The 18,136-nt window shown below is 38.9% G+C and overlaps 1 protein-coding gene and 2 long non-coding RNA genes across 3 annotated transcripts in view; 1 reads left to right on the top strand and 2 right to left on the bottom strand.

Moving 5' to 3' along the window:
• Positions 1–18,136, bottom strand: part of LOC308594654 — a 515,175-nt gene that overhangs the window by 103,608 nt on the left and 393,431 nt on the right. The window lies entirely within an intron of this gene.
• LOC308594684 overlaps positions 1–18,136 on the bottom strand; it is a 186,878-nt gene that overhangs the window by 93,439 nt on the left and 75,303 nt on the right. The gene's annotated exons all lie outside the window — the stretch shown is intronic.
• Positions 1–18,136, top strand: part of DHX15 (DEAH-box helicase 15) — a 45,293-nt gene that overhangs the window by 10,858 nt on the left and 16,299 nt on the right. Inside the window, exons 3-8 of the mRNA XM_081207691.1 lie at positions 6,616–6,809; positions 7,906–8,065; positions 8,496–8,714; positions 15,377–15,544; positions 17,247–17,333; positions 17,971–18,120. Coding sequence (XP_081063817.1) covers positions 6,616–6,809; positions 7,906–8,065; positions 8,496–8,714; positions 15,377–15,544; positions 17,247–17,333; positions 17,971–18,120 — 978 coding nt within the window. The remainder of the gene's footprint in view (positions 1–6,615; positions 6,810–7,905; positions 8,066–8,495; positions 8,715–15,376; positions 15,545–17,246; positions 17,334–17,970; positions 18,121–18,136) is intronic.

The raw sequence follows: 18,136 nt of genomic DNA, 5'->3' as shown, positions 1-18,136 counted from the left end.
TGATGTTTGAATTGCTCAATACAAGCCTGTGTTAATCTACAAATAACTGCTATTCTGGTTACTTGGATGTGATGAATTTATAATAATGGTAAGAAAGTATGGGAAGCCACTTATTCAAACCACATTTTTCTGAAACTGTCTACTGGCTTAATGGAAAAAACCAATGTATTCCAATTCTTATTCATTGATAGCAACTGAATTGCTTTGTTTTATATACTTTGACAGTATAAAATGACTGTTTGTTGCCTATGTAGATTGCTTTCTGGTTTGTAGTAGTGTTAGATCTTATCCTCTAGAAAGAATTATGTCACTGATAGAGGTGTGGAGAACATATTGCTCTCAAAAGTCATAGGTGCAGGGCTCATTGTTCTCAGGGAGTTCACATAAAGGACAGTATTTTAAATGCTACACAGAAACAGACTTGTTACAAGAACAAAATGTTCTGGTGTATTTGGTCTTAATTTTCAATATACAGTATATATATAAATTCTCATTTCATCACCTTTGCAACCATTAGTCCTATAGGTATCAGTGAGATTTCTGACAGTGGTGAAGAATTTTCTGTGCTTGGGCCCTTTGTAGTCTTGTCAAAGGGAGATATTCAGAATCACAGAATTGTAGAGTTGGAAGGGACCAAGAGTCTAGTCCAACTCTCTGCAAGGCAGGAATCTTAAGAAAACATCCACATATGCTGGTAAAGGAATGCTTCAGTACTTAATATTCAGTACATTCAGAACTATCAGTTTTGGGGCATGGCCGTGAAGGAAAGAATATGGCAGCTTAAACTTTGAACTCTACTCCAAGGCCCAGAAAAACAGCTTGGAGCGAGAGCCTGCTGTCCAAAAACCCCAAACCTTGTAGAAAGGAGAGAGGAATGCAAAAGGATTCAGAAAAGCCAAAAATGAAAGGCCTCACTCAATTCTTTCTGTGCATAGATAGAAAGCTCACTTCCCCAAGGACACTAATGCAGGCCGAAGTCAAGATGGCACCTCTCTCGAAAGAGGTGTGCTCCTCGCTGGAGAAAGAAAATGGTAACAATGTCTAAAGAGAAGAATTTTGCAGCCCAACAAGAAGTCATAAAGGAGCTTATTAAAAATACTCAGAAAGAACTACACAATGCTTCCAGTGGAAACGAAACTGGCAGAATGTGACAAGAGGCTTTACTCCTTAACGGAAACAACTGCAGCAACAAAAGATTAAGGCAAATCTATGATAAAAAGTTCAAAGAATTGCAAAAAGAAAATATAGATATATGAAGATGCAGAAAATCAAAATAGGGGAATTAATTTACGTTTTCCTTCTTCTGAAGGGGGAGTGGAAGAGAATGATCCTTCACAATTTATTGCTTCTTGGTCTAAATCACTGCTTCCAGACTTCATGATCTCTGCTGATGATTTTGAATGGTTACACAGAGCACTTGAACCCAAACTGAGAGAGGGAGCTCCCCTCATGGTATAATTGTCTGCTTTGCCCGTTACAAGAAGGAGGAAATGTGGAATAAACTGAGGAACCTAATACCCATAACATAAAAACAGCCCAGTTGCGGTGATGGAGGAACTGGATTTTGGAACACTCAAGAAAAGGAAAAACTCTCTGTGCTTGCACGATTAAGGAAGAAGCTGGAATTAAATAATGCTTGGGCTTTTCCTTCTGGCTTATCATGAGAGGATCAGCACAGTTCACAGCAACAAATAGACTCGAAGCAACAGATCTCCTCAACAGTCTTGGAATCAACCTGCCTCTGACATGGCAGCTAGGAGAAGCAGTGGAAGAAGAACACTCTGACCTTTCCAATGGAGGTTGGGAGGATGCAAACAGGAGAAAAAGATCTCGCAAAAGCCTGACATATAACAGCCAAGGAGACCACCACAACACACCAAGAAGATTCCTGTGTCCTGCTTCCTGAGACAGACGGGTGCCAACAACAACAACAACCAACATCAGACCAAGAAATATGGACTAAATCATCACTGGTTTGGCTAACACAATTATCAGTAAGGCAGCCACAAGACCAATAGCCTCATTTGAAAGTCTTGTAAATTCCTTCAGAGGATAAGGACCAGATGTAACACCCACAATCTATATAGAATTCTACTCAATGCATTGGCTTGACCCAATTAAACATCAACATGAATGTGATTTTGGTTATAAATTTAACCCAGGTCAGTGAGACTTTGGGAAAAAAAGCATTTTAAGTCTCTTTTGGCAAGCTATAGAGAATTAACCCTAAAACTCATATAGGTAGTATATATCCAGCTGACAGTGAGAGCTGGACCATAAAGAAGGCTGATCGCTGAAGAACTGGTGCTTTTGAATTATGGTGCTGGAGGAGACTCTTGCGAGTCCCATGGACTGCAAGAAGAACAAACCTCTCCATTCTGAAGGAAATCAGCCCTGAGTGCTCACTGGAAGGACAGATCCTGAAAGCTGAGGCTCCAGTACTTTGGCCTCCTCATGAGAAGAGAAGACTCCCTGGAAAAGACCCTGATGTTGGGAAAGATGGAGGGCACAAGGAGAAGGGGACGACAGAGGACTAGATGGTTGGACAGTGTTCTCGAAGCTACCAGCATGAGTTTGACCAAACTGCAGGAGGCAGTGGGAGACAGGAGTGCCTGGCGTGCTCTGGTCCATGGGGTCACGAAGAGTCGGACACGACTAAACAACAACAACAACAATCCAGCTGACAGTGCTCCATCCCAGCGCCTCACCACATAACTGGAGGGGCTGCCCCACACCCGGTATATATCTTCACATGTTGTGGGAATATACAGAAGTTCAACCTTTCTGGAATTTGATACTTCAGTAAATTAATAAAATAACAAAAAAATAGATGTTGAACCAGAATTAGCTTTATTAAATGCATTTGAAGACAACAGTCTGGATTTACATAATAAAGAATTAATAAGTCATTTATTACAAGTGGTGAGATGCAACATAACCAGATACTGGAAAGACCTTTCTGGTAGAACGATAGACAATTGGTACAAAACAGTTTGGGAAACAGCCCTCCTTGAGAGATTAAAAAATAAAATACAGTTGACATGTGGACAGATCAAGGAAAACGGATTTCCTCTTATGTGGTTTAAAATTTCATAACATATGCCAGTATTTCAGAAAATGAACAATCCCCCTCATCAGCATTTGGCTCAATCTGGTTGATTTAAATTTAAGCATAAATTATTATCTTAACTTTGAGTCAATATACTAACACTTTATACTGTTTCATTGGTAACATATAGGAAAATGACTATTACTCATACTTAATCTAAGCACAACCACAAGGGCTCCTCATGGGCATTTTAGCTACGTGGTATTGAATGTTACCTGTTTTATCTTGTTTCCCCCTTTGTTTTTTGTTTTTATTTTAACCTGTTCACAAACCAATAACTTATACATGGGCTTTTTGAACCATATATTGTAGATATTACTGCAAATTGTTATTCCAAAAAAAAAGTGAAGAATCAGTTTTGTAGGAAAGAACTCTGCTCTAAAACAAAGAGGAAAAGTATGATACAGTGAATATTTGTGTTTTTGTTAGAGTCTTCAGGGTCTAACATCTTGGTTATCTAAAATACAGTACATATTTTATTATAGGCTAGGATGTTATGACTATCGAAGTAACTATCAAAGCTATTCATCTTCTGCATTCTCTGATGCATTCGGAACAATTTAGCCTTTTCTTTCTTGTGGAGGCATCTAGCTCCCATGAATGGAGATACAGCAAAGAATCAGGGTCAAGATGATGGTTTGCCGAGTGGTAACATGTGATACAGGTTTTGTTAAGAGTGTGGGACCAAAAATTCTTAATGATCTTCTTGGCAGAGTGAGGATTTGGGCCTGTTCCCCTGATTCTAGCCCAATACTCTTCTCACTAGACTGATGTTTTCTAGTGAGTGAGTAATTCCTTATGCTTGTCATATTTTTGTTTCAAGGCTCATTGTGTGAGGATTGTGCCAGCTGCCTAGGCTGCCTCCAGATCGGTGGCTACCAGAAGTATTCACTTTTTCAGTGTGTACATCACACTGTATGTTCATTCTACACCATGACATTCTACTGTAGATCAAGCCATTTGAGGTTCAACACACATACAATAGAACGTGCATGCTAGGTGCCATCCTTGCCCCCTTTAATCAGTAATTAAATTGATTAAATGCTCTTGCATCATAAATTACCGTTATAGCAGCAGGGTGTTATAGCACTGGGCTTCTCTTTCATAAAGTGTTTTAGCGGAAATTTAAAATTGGTGTTTTTTTTAAAAAAAATGGTATGTTCTGAGCTGTGATAGGTTTATTTCTGGAAATGTCACTTCCCACCTCTTAAACACCCCCTCTGGAAAAGACAGAAGAGTAACTCTTAAAGGCATCTAGTGGAGATTGAATCACTCTTCCATTCTTCTAAAAAAGGGCAGGCTTTCTTCCAGTCTGAAAAAAGATAGAAGAACCTCGGGGGAGATACAGAATGACAGTGATTAGATGACACTGTTGTGTGGATATACAATAAAAAGTGAATGAAGCTTGGGAATTCCACACTATAGATACCTAATGTGAAAGTAGCCTGGTAAGTTGTATGATACCTTATGTGAAGTGCTTAGCAAGATCTGCCTGAAACTGATATATAAATTCTGTAAATAATAATAATAATAATAATAATAACAACAACAACAACAACAACAATAATAATAGTTGGGATCCTTTCAGCAATATTTGGATTTTATTTTGACCTATTAGTTTGACAGGGTATCTGTCCTAAAGTAATCTTCATGCAGTTCTGCAAAAACTCTTACATAATTGCACCAGACTAAACCATTGCCGAAAACATATTCCTAATTGATATTATAGCTTTTGTTCTGGCTTGCTGTTTGTAGCTATGTCTTAAATAGCCAGACTGTTGGTTTTAGGAACACACACTGCCTCAGTGAACTGACAGGGTACAACACCTGCTTTCATAATAGCCACATTTAAAGTTATTTTCAATTGCACAAACACAACAACAAATATTGCAGATAGATCTTCCCCACAGACAGACATTCTTCTTTGCCACAGGTCAGGATTTCATTTTGTCAGTAGTGCTTGCCAATCATTTGTGTCAAATCTCCTTATCCAGGAGCATATAAGTAATAAGACTAGAGTAATTCAGTCTCGTTTCTGTAATCTTTATATGGGATACGATTGTTTTTTCTTTCGAAAGAATGCTAGAGGAAATGTGTAGAAAGTTGCATAGCTGAAAGCTCTCCTTAGCTTGCTAGGAAGAGGCTATAGCAGATTTCCCCACCACTAGGGAAGATCTTGTTAACCAAAGGGTGGTAGCCAGGATGTTCTTAACTGTAGGATTAAGCATTCATTGGAATCCTCACTTGATATGGTCTCCAGTTTAATCAGGACATTTTCCAAGTACTTGCCAGCGGATTGAGTACCCGAGTTGCATTAAGTTATTTTAGTTCACATCTCTCATCTTCCTTGCTCATGTATTGAAGCATTAGGGGTCATAAAATGAAAATGTGTATCTTCTCTTCTTGAAGCAGTCACTTAAAGATCATGACGGTTTATCTTTAGTTGTTGGCTGTAGCATCACCATTAGGCCTCTGTAGTTTAAGGCTACTTTGCTTAGTCCCCGCAGAACATCAATATGAACTCCATTGTTCTGCTGTTTTGTTAAACAGCTTAATTCAGGTAAAGCTTCAAATTCCTATCCCTGCATTTTCGCATAGTCAAGATAGATGCAAGGTAGTCGTTTATATGAAATTGGGGAATATGTCTTCTTTTATTGCTCCCCTTCCTCTGACTGTCTTAAATAGGAATTTAGCGCTGCATGCAGTCCTCTGCCTCTCCCCTCTCAGTTCAACAGCCACTTGTCTCAAAGATGAATGTATAATAACTCTGTTTCTAAAAGCAGCTTTCAGAATTGCATTAAACATACCATTCGCACCCCAAAACCTGCAGGTTTTTGAGTCACATTGAGTTGAACCCATTATATTCTGTTTGTATGTGAGGGAAGTTGTGTGTTTTACATGCTGATGCTCTCGTATGAAATAGCATTGCATTCAATGGTTGGAGGTTAAACAAAGTAGACACTGGGAAAAAATTAGTACTTTGCTTTTGAGTACATTTAATTTGGTTAAAAAAAAATTCTATGTCCATTTTGCTACTGTGTATCCTAGTTTATTTCTTGTTAGGCTATAAACCAGTTACCTTAGTATCTTTTAAAATGTCTTATCTTTTGCCTTTTTACAGAAGCACTTCTTTTCATATTAGTGTACAACTTTTCACAGTAATATGATCCAATTTTTTAGCTATTGGAGTTGCAAACGGAGCGCTTTGTCATAGATTTACACTTTCTTTGAAGACAGTAACTGTCTGAAAGACTAATATTTATCTTCAGTAAATATGGAGGTTAAGTGAAACACTTCAGCACTTAGTTTCATAGTCATTGGTGGCTATTGTATTTGGTCATTTTAATGTGCATTGAACACAAGTTCCTATGACTGTTGTCCCTTTCTTCCCGGCTTGTGTCAGTTTAATACAAGCTTCTTGAATAAAGGCCTATTTGTATTTATCATTTAACAACTCTGATACATTTTAGAAATATAAATAATATACCGAAGATTTTTCCTGATAGATTCCTCAGTGGTGTGTTGATTATATGCGGTCACTGCCGGGGCCAAAGAGAGGTGTTGCTTGTACCCAGCCCAGAAGAGTTGCCGCAATGAGTGTGGCCCAGCGTGTTGCTGATGAGATGGATGTCATGTTAGGACAAGAAGTTGGGTACTCTATTCGATTTGAAGACTGCAGTAGTGCAAAAACTATTCTGAAGTAAGTATTGAATGCCATCTTTTCCTAAAATCAACCATCTTGGGGGGAGAGGCTTTCGAAATTGCTTGCTCGCTAGCTCATATTCCAGGGAGACATCTCAGCTTGGAAAGAGCTGCGAGCATTCATATGTCTGTTCTATTCAGTGCATGTAGAAAGTAGCAACTTCACTATGCTGTAGTACAGTATATCACATTTATTTGACCATGGTGTCTCTCAGACCACCCAGTCTGTTCCTGGAGGTTCTCTGAACCTGTTCTCTGGTTCCATGGCTTTTAAAGGGGAAAAGCTGTGTTCAAAACCTGCATGTACTATGGGTGTCCTTGCGTGAATGCAAAGAGATGAGGGTTATAAAAAGAAAGAGATAAAGAAATGAGGCTAGAGCAGAGAGCAGCACTTCCCAAACACTGTGCTATGAGAGAACGGTGGGAGTGCAGTGAGGAAAAAACAAATTAGAGGTTTCTTTTGAGACCCATGTACCTATCCACAAAGGGAACTACTTGCTGCATCTCTATATGACTCATTGTTCTGGTCCAGAACAGAGACACTTGCTGCAGCACAAGCGGATAGGTTCTACTCAGCACAGATAAGTTTACATTCCCCAAAAGCAGACAAGTATTGCCTGTCAGAAATGCAAAGACCATTGACCTGGGGTGTCTGCAGTATGTTTTTAATGGCTAGGCTAAAGAAAAATGCACACATTCTGTGCAAGGGATAAAAGAGGTCTACCCTGTAATTTTTAGTTGGTTGGTATATATACCATAAATATGGTCGTGATAGAGAGGGATCTGTGTGGTATTTATTGCTTTCATCACTGTCAAACAGGAAAGCTGGCAATGACATCACACTTCCCCTAAGCAGCTAGACATACCTTGCTGCCATTATTAACATTATTAACTCATGACCATATCAACCAAGATTGCAAGGGAACAGTAAGTGTGGTGCTAACACTGACAAAAAACATTGGATTGTGTGCAGTTTAATCCTTCCAAGTTCAGGAGGAAGCAGATAAGAGAAAGTTAAGACCTTTTTCTGTATGAAGTAAGGGAAGAAGAAAAACATCTTGTATCTGGGATTAAAATATTGGTTTCCTGTTCAGGTACATGACTGATGGTATGTTACTACGTGAAGCTATGAATGACCCTTTGCTGGAACGTTATGGAGTAATAATTCTTGACGAAGCCCATGAAAGAACACTGGCTACCGATATTTTGATGGGAGTTCTAAAAGAGGTTGTAAGGCAAAGATCTGATTTAAAGGTCAGTAGTATATATCAAATGTAGAATGTTGGAAAACGCATTTGTAGAAGATGTTCTCACTACTGGATTGCTTTGCACATGGTTAAATAAGGTTTGCATTTTGTATGTGTGCTTGAAATTTGTTCATAGTGGGAACTTTTATAATTCATGGAAAACCTTGGGTTATAAGTAATATTTTAGCAACTTTGTTCACCCCTTTCTTCCCCAATGTTTGCTTTATTAAACACACAGTACTATCCTGTGTGTATTTATTCAAAAGCAAATCTCAATGAATTCCCAAGTGAGTGTACCTAGGATAGTAACTTAAGCAAATGTGAATGTGACGGTGTGATCATATTGGTTTTGATAGTCACGTTGCATTTTAGTGTACCTAAGTATTGGTATGTGGGAGCCAACTTCCAACTAACACCTTTCCCCTTTAATATTGCAGGTTATAGTTATGAGTGCAACTCTTGATGCTGGCAAGTTTCAGATTTATTTTGACAACTGCCCTCTCCTCACTATTCCTGGCCGTACGCATCCTGTGGAGATCTTTTATACCCCAGAACCGGAAAGGGATTACCTTGAGGCAGCTATTCGCACAGTAATCCAGATTCATATGTGTGAAGAGGAGGAAGGAGATCTTCTACTTTTTCTTACTGGGCAAGAGGTATTTCTGAGATTTTTTTCTCATAAAGGTTGCACGTGAGGCTTTTGCACTATATTAAAAAAGTATTTTCTCTTAGGAGTTACAGTGGTGCCTCGCAAGACGAAAAGAATCCGTTCTGTGATTCTCTTCGTCTAGCGTTTTTTTTTTGTCTTGCGAAGCAAGCCCATTGACGGATTAGCAGATTAGCGCTATTAGCGGCTTTTAGCGGCTTATCGGATCAGCTGATAAGCGGCTTAGCGGCTTAGAAAAGGGGGGGGAGGGAAAAAACCCCGCAGGAACTCACAAGACATTTTCGTCTTGCGAAGCAAGCCCATAGGAGATTCGTTTTGCGAAGTACCTCCAAAACGGAAAACTCTTTCGTCTAGCGAGTTTTCCGTCTTGCGAGGCATTCGTCTTGCGGGGCACCACTGTACTTATTTTTCGACAGTGGCAGAGCTTCATAAGAAAAGCTCTGTCTGGATTACAGTTGAAATACACTAAATGGACAAACAGTAGTTAAAATGTAGACTGAGAAAAATAGTACTTGCATCTCAAGGAGAATGTCCTTCCTCTTTATTAATTTTTTGCATAACCTCATAGCTGGCACCTGCTCAGGACTTTATAATCAAGAGGGCATCTTTAAAAAATATTTAAAAGGTTTCATTTCAAAACGTTGCATTTACTGGAATCAAAGTCATAAGAGGCTATCTATGAACATACTTCACAAATGTAACACCTTAGATTTTATTGTTACATTCAGAAGGTTCCCCCTTGCAGAATGGCTGTTTCACTAGTGGGATGAAATTTGTGCATGTTACCCCAAATAAGTTTATAACCAATCTAAACAAAAGATTGCTTTTAAAAGACAAGATTGGAAAAGAGATTTCTATTTCTGTAAAAGTTTCTAATTTGCTGATTTCCCTCTTCAAGCCTTTCTAGATGTGTAGTGTTATTATTTAAGGTGATGTGCAGGCCACTTTTCAAAGGTTCTAAATGTGTAAACTGCATGTAGCATATCTGTTCAATTCTGTCTTCTTACAGTAAACTCACAGTGTTTCCCACTTCTGAACTACCTCATCTAGGTCCTGTAAGCAAATCCCTTATTCATGTGAGGTTTCAGTTATTATATCCTCTTTGTACTCTAAAAACAGATACAGAGAACATATAGACAAAGCAAAAGATGTTGTGCTCTGAATATGGTGACTCCCCCAAAGTCCTGATCTGACAACGAAATCAGCAGCACAGCTGTGAAATAATGCTATTGCATTTACTTAATTTGGAGGAAGTCAAAGACAATTTGAAAACAGTTTAAAATAGTAATGGTGGAAAATCCAATAAATAGTATAAATAAATTATTACAGAAGATGGAAGAATTTGGAAGGGTAGCAGGATTTAAATTAAACAAAGACAAAACGAAGATAATGGTCAAAAATATGAACGAATTGGAGAAAAAGAATTTAGAAAAAACAAGTGGTCTGCAAATTGTAAAAAAGATAAACTATCTGGGGATTTATATAACAACGAAGAATATTAATTTGTTCAAGGATAATTACATAAGAACATGGAAAGAAATAAGAAATCAAGTAGAAGTCTGGCAGAGATTAAAATTATCAATTCTTCACTGTTCTGCAAGAGAGATTCCCTCATATTTTCTCTTTCACAACATCCTCGCAGTCCAGTATTTGGCCCAGATCATCCCACTAGGTTGCAGATGTGATCAGGAGGAATCCATCCTGTATCATAAAACGACCCATAATGAAATTTCTTTTTCTTTCTGTTCCAACGAATTCCAACTTAATACTTGAGGAATCCAAGTTGCTACTTTCTCTGCAACAAGATAGTAGGATGCAATTGAAGTGGGAAAAACTGAACATTTTCTGCTTGACAAAATATCTGTAATCCCTATCCACAGTCTTGGAATATTGAGGCGGGAGGTGGAGTGCTTTACGGTGGCAGTTTCTGTGGTTCACTGTGTGATTGTAGATAGTAGTGAATGTGCTGAGGTATCCCTCCCCTACGGCTTTCATTAACTTAAGTCTCTTGCTGCATGCTGGCACATCTGAGTTGGGAGCAGTCACCAGTGTCCTTAGTCATTTGATTCAGCAGTATGGTTTCCCCCAGTTAAAGAAGCTGTGCTCCTGACTGGCTGGACACATGAAGCAGCAATTCAATTGCTCTCTCCGTGTGAGGTGAGCTGTATGCTTCTTCGTATATTCTTTCCGTGTGAAAGAAGCTAAAGGGATAAAGAGCCTGGTGTGTGGAACTCCCATTTCTCTAACGTTCCAGGGATGTGATTGCAGAACCCATTGCAAAAGCGAACCCTGGCTCTGGTGCACGGGGACAAGGTGTAGAAGAAGATGTTGTTTTGGGGACTTGCATTCAGCACAGTATTAGTATTTCCCTCCCTGACATGCCACCTTCTGCAGTTGTAGTCGCTGAAGAAGTTCTTGATCGGTTGTAGCCATTTCTTTTTGATTAGGGGGCTGTGCTCACCTTCATATAAAATGTCAGAAGGAATGAACAGATCCCTAGATCTTGTAGTCTGTTGCAGCTATTTCTGACTTAGCTGTGGCTAGAGATACGCAGTATAAAAAGCCGCACAAGCCTTTAATGTCCTGCAGATACTGGAAGATCTGGAGCAGGTTTGGCTAGGGCCCTGATTTGGAGCAATATCTGTAAACCACATTTCTTCCTCCTGGATCAAATGGAACAGATTCACCTTAACACAGTCAGCTGTGTGATAGTAAAAATAAATTTCAATATAACAGGTTGTGCTTTGCCGGTAATACTTCACAGCACAACCTGGAGGTGCAAGAAAATAGTTTTATTTTGTGTATTCTGCTGATTTTTGAATTAATAGACAGGATTGCTCTAATGTGCTGCTGATAAAAACATATGCCCATGAGACATGTTGGCTTTGCTGCTTCAAACTTTAGGTGTGCAGTTGCTTCATTTGTCAGACATTGTAAGCATATATGTCAGAAGAGACTTTCAGAAAGACAGTTTGAAATTTGTAACATTTTTCTAAATTGTATGTGACTAGCAGCAAGACAAGAAACATCCTGCACAAACAACTACAGTAAAGACAGAGTAAGACGTGAGGAATAAATCTTTTTGTAAAAACATGTGTAGAAAGTGAATTGACCGTTCAGCTTATGTACTGCTCTTTGATGTAAACCGCAAGAGAGATGGATATACTGCGAAAATTTCTTCCGTTGCTTTAAATTGCCTAGCAAATGACTTGCTTTCCATACTGCACCCTTGTGTACTCATTACAACTAGACACATAAGCAAGCCATTTCAGTGTCCAAATGTTCAGTTGCATCTTCTCATTTTTAACTTTCCAAGGAAGCACCTGTACTAACACAGTAGCCCTAAGTACGTTTAGGACTAACACTAATGTGTTCTGACAGTCAACTAATGTATTCTGCAGCAGCTGAAGACAAAAGGCATTTATTTGATGGCAGATTGAAGTATCTATAGAAACCTTAACTATATTTCCATCCTTGGTGGAGTTGAAACCCAAGGAATTGCATATACACTACATAATAATTAATTCTCCATTGATTTTATGATCGATTTAGAGGTTAGGAGAGGCTAATTACTGTTATAAAAAGTAACCTTTAGTCCAGATAGTCTTAATCTTTTTATTATATTCTGAACCATTTTCCTATATAGATATTCTTTTATGTTATGACTGTCATGTGGGAAGACAGCAGGGAAAAAAATCTGAATTAAAATTTGGCTGCTTCTGCACTGTGGTATAGCTGGTATTATGTACTTCAGCCAAAAGACAAGAGCTCATAGTATGAAGAGAGGGAAGGCATTGTTAGAGATCGTGTAGCAGTCAAATTATTACTAGTCCATTGATTCTTAAACTGCAACAGCCACATGGCAGGTTGCTTGAAAGACCTTTGTGGCGGCCATTACACGAGACACTGGCTCACAGTGTCAACTGCTCTGATGGTGCTGTTTCAAAGACTTTACAGAAAGAACTGCTTTTCATCATGTTCTTTCAGGTGGTTGGTAAGTCAAGAGCATTAGACTGATTGTGGTCACTTGGGCTGCAGTTTAGGAAACACTGCTCCAGTTGTATTCTGCTACCTGTTAGGGGGCTTCAGCAACAACACTTTCCACCTGGCTATACATATTCAAATGTATGCAGCGTATCAGCAATGAAAGGCTGTTGTGTATATATTTGCAGCTTGTGCCTTTTACATGTTTGGAATTGGGAGCACTGTCACTGTTTCCATGCCTATACTCAAGTGTATACCCAAGTACAGAACGTTGCATTAGAAGCTATTCTTGATTAGCCAAATCCCTTGGGCAAAATGAATCTGGACAAAAAAATTAATGATATTTCGAAGGACTTCCAAAGATCTCCTTGTGAGAAACGCCTTAGCTTTTTGTAAAAAGTCTCATATCCTACTGTGTTTTGTTGTTATTGCTTTGGGTTCTTATCATTTCCTGTCTTCCCATCCAATATAGTTGATAATATTGATGTTGGAAGCTTTGAGCTACTATAGACTGGTGCTGCATATGTAAATGGGCATTTTATTTAAATGCCAGATACAAACCAGCATGTTCACATGTTGATGTGTAATAATGTGAATTACTTCAAGGCTGGGACTTCCTCAGCCTTGTTCTCCATAGTTGAGGTGTCCTGGATTTAGAAACTTTGTGGTTGCTGGTCAACAGAGTAGAAGTTCAGACGCTCCTCAAAGTGTCTCACAGGAAGAAAAGGCTGCTGAGCAAAATACTTTCCTTCCATTCTCCTTGGGGAGCCAACACTTCAGCTCATTGGTGTGCCCAGAAGAAGCAAATATCTTAAAGAGTCTGTCACTGTTGCTTAGCAACCTTTCTTGGAAGTGCAGAGAGTCCTATGTCGTAGCTTTGGTGGCCCTGTTTTCCACTCTGTGCTGTGGAAGAAAGATGCTTGTTCATAGTAGCACTTGCTATTCCAATAGTGCCTTTGCTCTTTTCTGTAGCAGCAATGGCAGGACCCAACCCTGTCAGTAATTGAGGGGGCTTGCTGTGACCTCTTATTTTTGTTTCCTAGCAGATTCTATGGCTATCCAAAAAAGCAAACTGTAGAATCCTGCTCTGATTCTAGCACATATTTGGAGAACTGAACTTACTATAAGATCATCTGGTCATTAACCATGAAACTACCTCCCTGCCCATTTTGAATTCATCTTTTGTGTTGAGTGAGCGCTTTTAGAGTCTTGGGTTCCACCAAATAATCTTAACCACATTGTCTGATACATTTGAACTAATGTGGTCACAGTATGCATGCACTGTGATTAGAACACATAATATACCCACTGTGAAGCAGGGGATATTAGAATGCATGGCTTATTGTTTCTGTTATGTAGCAAATTACTATGTGGCTAACAAACTTTGCATGTTACTGGATATATATCATAAGTTTATTGGGTTTTGGCTTCACCTGTTTTGAAACTATTTTTGTGACGTAACTAGAAAGTTGCCTGAACTTTTTAAACATTTCAGCAGCTCAAAATACCTAAATAATAGCTTTATACAGTAAGTATATTTTTTGTTTCTAGTTTAGTAGACCAGTAGGGGGCATCCTAACCCAGAGTGATAGAGGTATTTCTTTTTACATTGAAATCATTTTTGCAAGAAAGCACTAAGAAACTAAAAAAAGGTTTCTGATTTCAAAAAGGTATTCGTGCCATTCCAGTCCCCCTCTTAATATTTTTGGGGCTTTTTTGTAGCAAGTTCTATTGAAGTATAAAGTGATCAGTAGGTGGTGTGATTCTAGATTGTTGAATAGACCACGAAACAAAAGACAACTACATCTTTATTGAAGTCTTGATTGGAAAATAAGTGGTAGAACCATAATTTCTGTAGCAGCTCTCTGTATAAAGTGCATGGTTCATGCTTCACTATATCTTGCCTTTTAGTTTTGTTTAAGACAAACTACTGCTCCTCATTCATCTTTTTCATCCGTTTTAGTATTAAATAATGTGGTAATAATGTGACAATTCATGTTTTTCTGTATTTCCCACTATAGGATAGGTTAATGGGTGAGACTTGCTCAGAACTTTAGTAATATCTTAGCTTGTTGATAAATACCTTGAAGTTCAATAACAGTGTAGCCTTCTCCATGGGAAGATACAAAACAATTTTTAGTAAGAGTTCTGAGGTCTTTCATAAACCATGTTAACTTGGACTGAGAGGAGGCTGCTTCTTAAGCATCTATGTTTATACTGTAAAGGTGTTTGTTCTCATTAGATACAATGAAGCAAATCTTCCATATAATTGCATTAGTGATACGTGACATTAAAGCTTAATTGGCTTATTTAAAATATCTTGCACATCAATTTCTTTTAGATTCTGAAAATTGAAAAGGTCATGAGTGCAGTTTAATATTCCTGGGTGAGAGATTTCAATTTTAGTACAATTTGTAGAGAATTAATTAGGAAATACGACTAAAAGAAAAAGGGTGTTGAATGCAAATAAGGCTGTTATGCTCATTGGAATAAAGACTATGAGGCATCTTGGACTGCTGTGGAAGTCCCATTGAAAATTCAACAAATGTCCAAATTAGTTTAAAAATAACTTGTTTTGTAGCAAGTCGTCTTCTTTTTTTAAAAAAGCTTTCATAGCCATTAAGCTGGAAAAAAGTTTAAAGTTTTCATGGACTCTTGTTTGTGTAGGAAATAGATGAAGCCTGTAAGAGGATAAAGCGTGAAATTGATGATCTGGGCCCTGAAGTTGGTGACATTAAAATCATTCCATTATATTCTACACTTCCGCCGCAGCAGCAACAGAGGATTTTTGAGCCTCCCCCTCCCAAAAAAACAAATGGTGCAATAGGACGAAAGGTAAAGTTATGAACACTATTATCCTATACCTGTTTAGGTGAGAGTTAGTCACATTGAAATCAGTGGAACTTATTTCTGAGTAGACATGTATAGAATTACACTGTAAACATTTTATAGCTTGGCATATATTGCCATAATCTGGTTACTGTGCATCGCAAAAGAACTTAGCTTTGAGCTTCACATGCTAAAACATCTAATATTTGGGAAATGTGGTCCAGTTTCCTTTCTCATCTCTCACCCTTTGTGTCTTTCCAGCTGATTTTAGGGTGCTGTGATGTTTAAGTTCATCATTTGTGATTCCCGCAGTGTTCTTTTCTTTCACGTGGCAATCAGAGCGTTTAGCTTTGTCCTGTAAACAGGAGTGAATCATGTTGTTTAATTTTAAAAATAAGGAAATCAATGAATTTTATTTGTAATCATTAATGCATTAACTTTAAATGCATGATTTAAAAGATTTCAGTGAAACAGAATTTTAGAAATAGCTTCAATAGAGGGGTGGGGAAAGGAGAAGCTTAGGGAGTTGCCATTGATATGGGAATATGCAGTTTGAGAATTGGATTGTTGTGTTATTTCTCAAACTGATGTTTCAAGGCATCCTGTGGGGCCAAAGCAGCCTTGGGTGTGATTTGGCAGACTTATAGCTGTGAGTGTTATAATGAGTGTTATAATGAGGTTTTAAGTTCAAAGTAGCCAGAAGCCAGAAACCCAACATTTTTAAAAAATGAGTAATCACGTGGTATGGTGATCTAATACGGGTTTCTTCAACCTTTTCCGTTCTGGGACTTGCTTTTAACCCAAACATGCGTCGGGGGACCCAATTCCTAATTGTTGACCATATATTTGCATGGGGGTAGTGCTCCTGTTGTGACCCACCTTGGATCAGGGTGTGCCCACAAGTCCAGCTGCACCATTTGAAGACCTGTTATCTAGAATAAAGAGATGAAATGTTCTTATCTCTGAGCTGCATTCTTTCAAGGCTCTGCTTTGTCCTCCCAGCTTCAGCTGTTAGAAAGAGTGTGGGGCTTGGGATAACAACTGACAGAGTGGTCACAACAATAATTCTGCTCATGTTAGCATGCCCCAGATTGTTGTTCAGCAGTGGGTTAAAGGGAAGGTCTCCCTGAAAGTAAGGTATGCTTGCTTGTGTTTGGAGACCTCACCCATGTTGAATGATGCAGCTGGGTTCATAATGTGGCAGTGCTTATATTGCAGGTGGCAACAGAATAACAGGGAAAGCTATTCTCGTTTGCAAGCAGAAACCTATTTGCATTGGCTTTCCCATTCAGGCTACCAGGCCATTCTGGGGAAGCCACACACACTCTATAACTGATGTAATACATGACATCAGAGATGTAGCAATGGCAGAGGAAGGGGGAGGAAAGGAGGATGATTCAGGCAAGAGCGGAAGAGGGGAGGTTGAAGTTGAGAATAACCTCTCCTCACCCTAGAGCTCTACTAAGGTACACACTCCCAGCTCCTTTTTGCAGGGCTTGTTTAAACCTCTGAGGTTTGAAGGAGGTTACAATGAACAGTGTGGGTGGAAAGTCCTTTGCAGAGCTGATTACAATGGGCTTTCATGCAGCCCGTGCTTGAAATCCCGACAAAAAGGCTTCAAAGTGTGGCAGCACCTGACATCACTATACAACATTTTTGCCCTATTTGTATCATTCACAGAAGAGATTTCTATTTTATCGTTCAACAGGTAGTTGTGTCAACTAATATTGCCGAGACATCATTGACAATAGATGGTGTTGTGTTTGTCATTGATCCTGGATTTGCCAAGCAAAAGGTAAACATGGATTCTTTCATACGTGCTAGATTATTTCCCCGGAACTTAAGATGAAATTACTTAGAATTGACCTGTCTTTGGTCTTCTTTTCTACTTTTTATGGTTAACGGGATTAAATGTGTGGATCCGTAAGTGGAAGAAAAAGTAGGTAGAAGTGCTGTGCGACAAGTAGGCCAGCGCTATAAGAGTTCATGTTGTAGCACTCCTCAGTTTCTGGAAGAATATTTCTGATAGCACATGGTGCTGATAACGCTGGGATTGCAGGTTTGAGTCCTGTATGAGATAGTTGCATATTCTTGTGTTGCAGGGAGTTAGACTAAATGATTCGCAGGGTCCCTTCCAGCTCTGAGATTCTCTGAGTCAGTGAGGACTGAGTTACACTTAGTTACAAAAACTCGTGCAGCATGTGAAAAGCCATTCTCTCTTGGTTTAAAAACCAGTTGTGACACCAACCTGCTTAATAGATTCTACTTCGAAAGTGAACAAAATAGATATAGGTAGTAGATATGGCTTAGTTTTGTTCCTTGTTTAACAAGCCACCTATTGGAATGGATTTCTTCTTACATATTTCATACTTGAACTTTGAAATGTGCAGTACTCATACTAGTTTTCTGTACTTAACTCTTCCATCAAATAGGTATACAATCCTCGTATAAGAGTTGAGTCTCTCTTGGTGACTGCAATAAGTAAAGCTTCTGCTCAGCAAAGAGCTGGTCGTGCTGGTCGTACTAGGCCAGGCAAGTGCTTCCGACTGTATACGGAGAAGGCTTACAAAACCGAGATGCAGGTGCGTAAATTCCTTT

Source organism: Podarcis bocagei (genome assembly GCF_964188305.1).
Source record: "Podarcis bocagei genome assembly, chromosome: 9".
NCBI lineage: Eukaryota > Metazoa > Chordata > Lepidosauria > Squamata > Lacertidae > Podarcis > Podarcis bocagei.
Note: the sequence above shows the minus strand (reverse complement) of the source record. Positions and strands in the feature narration are given on the sequence as shown.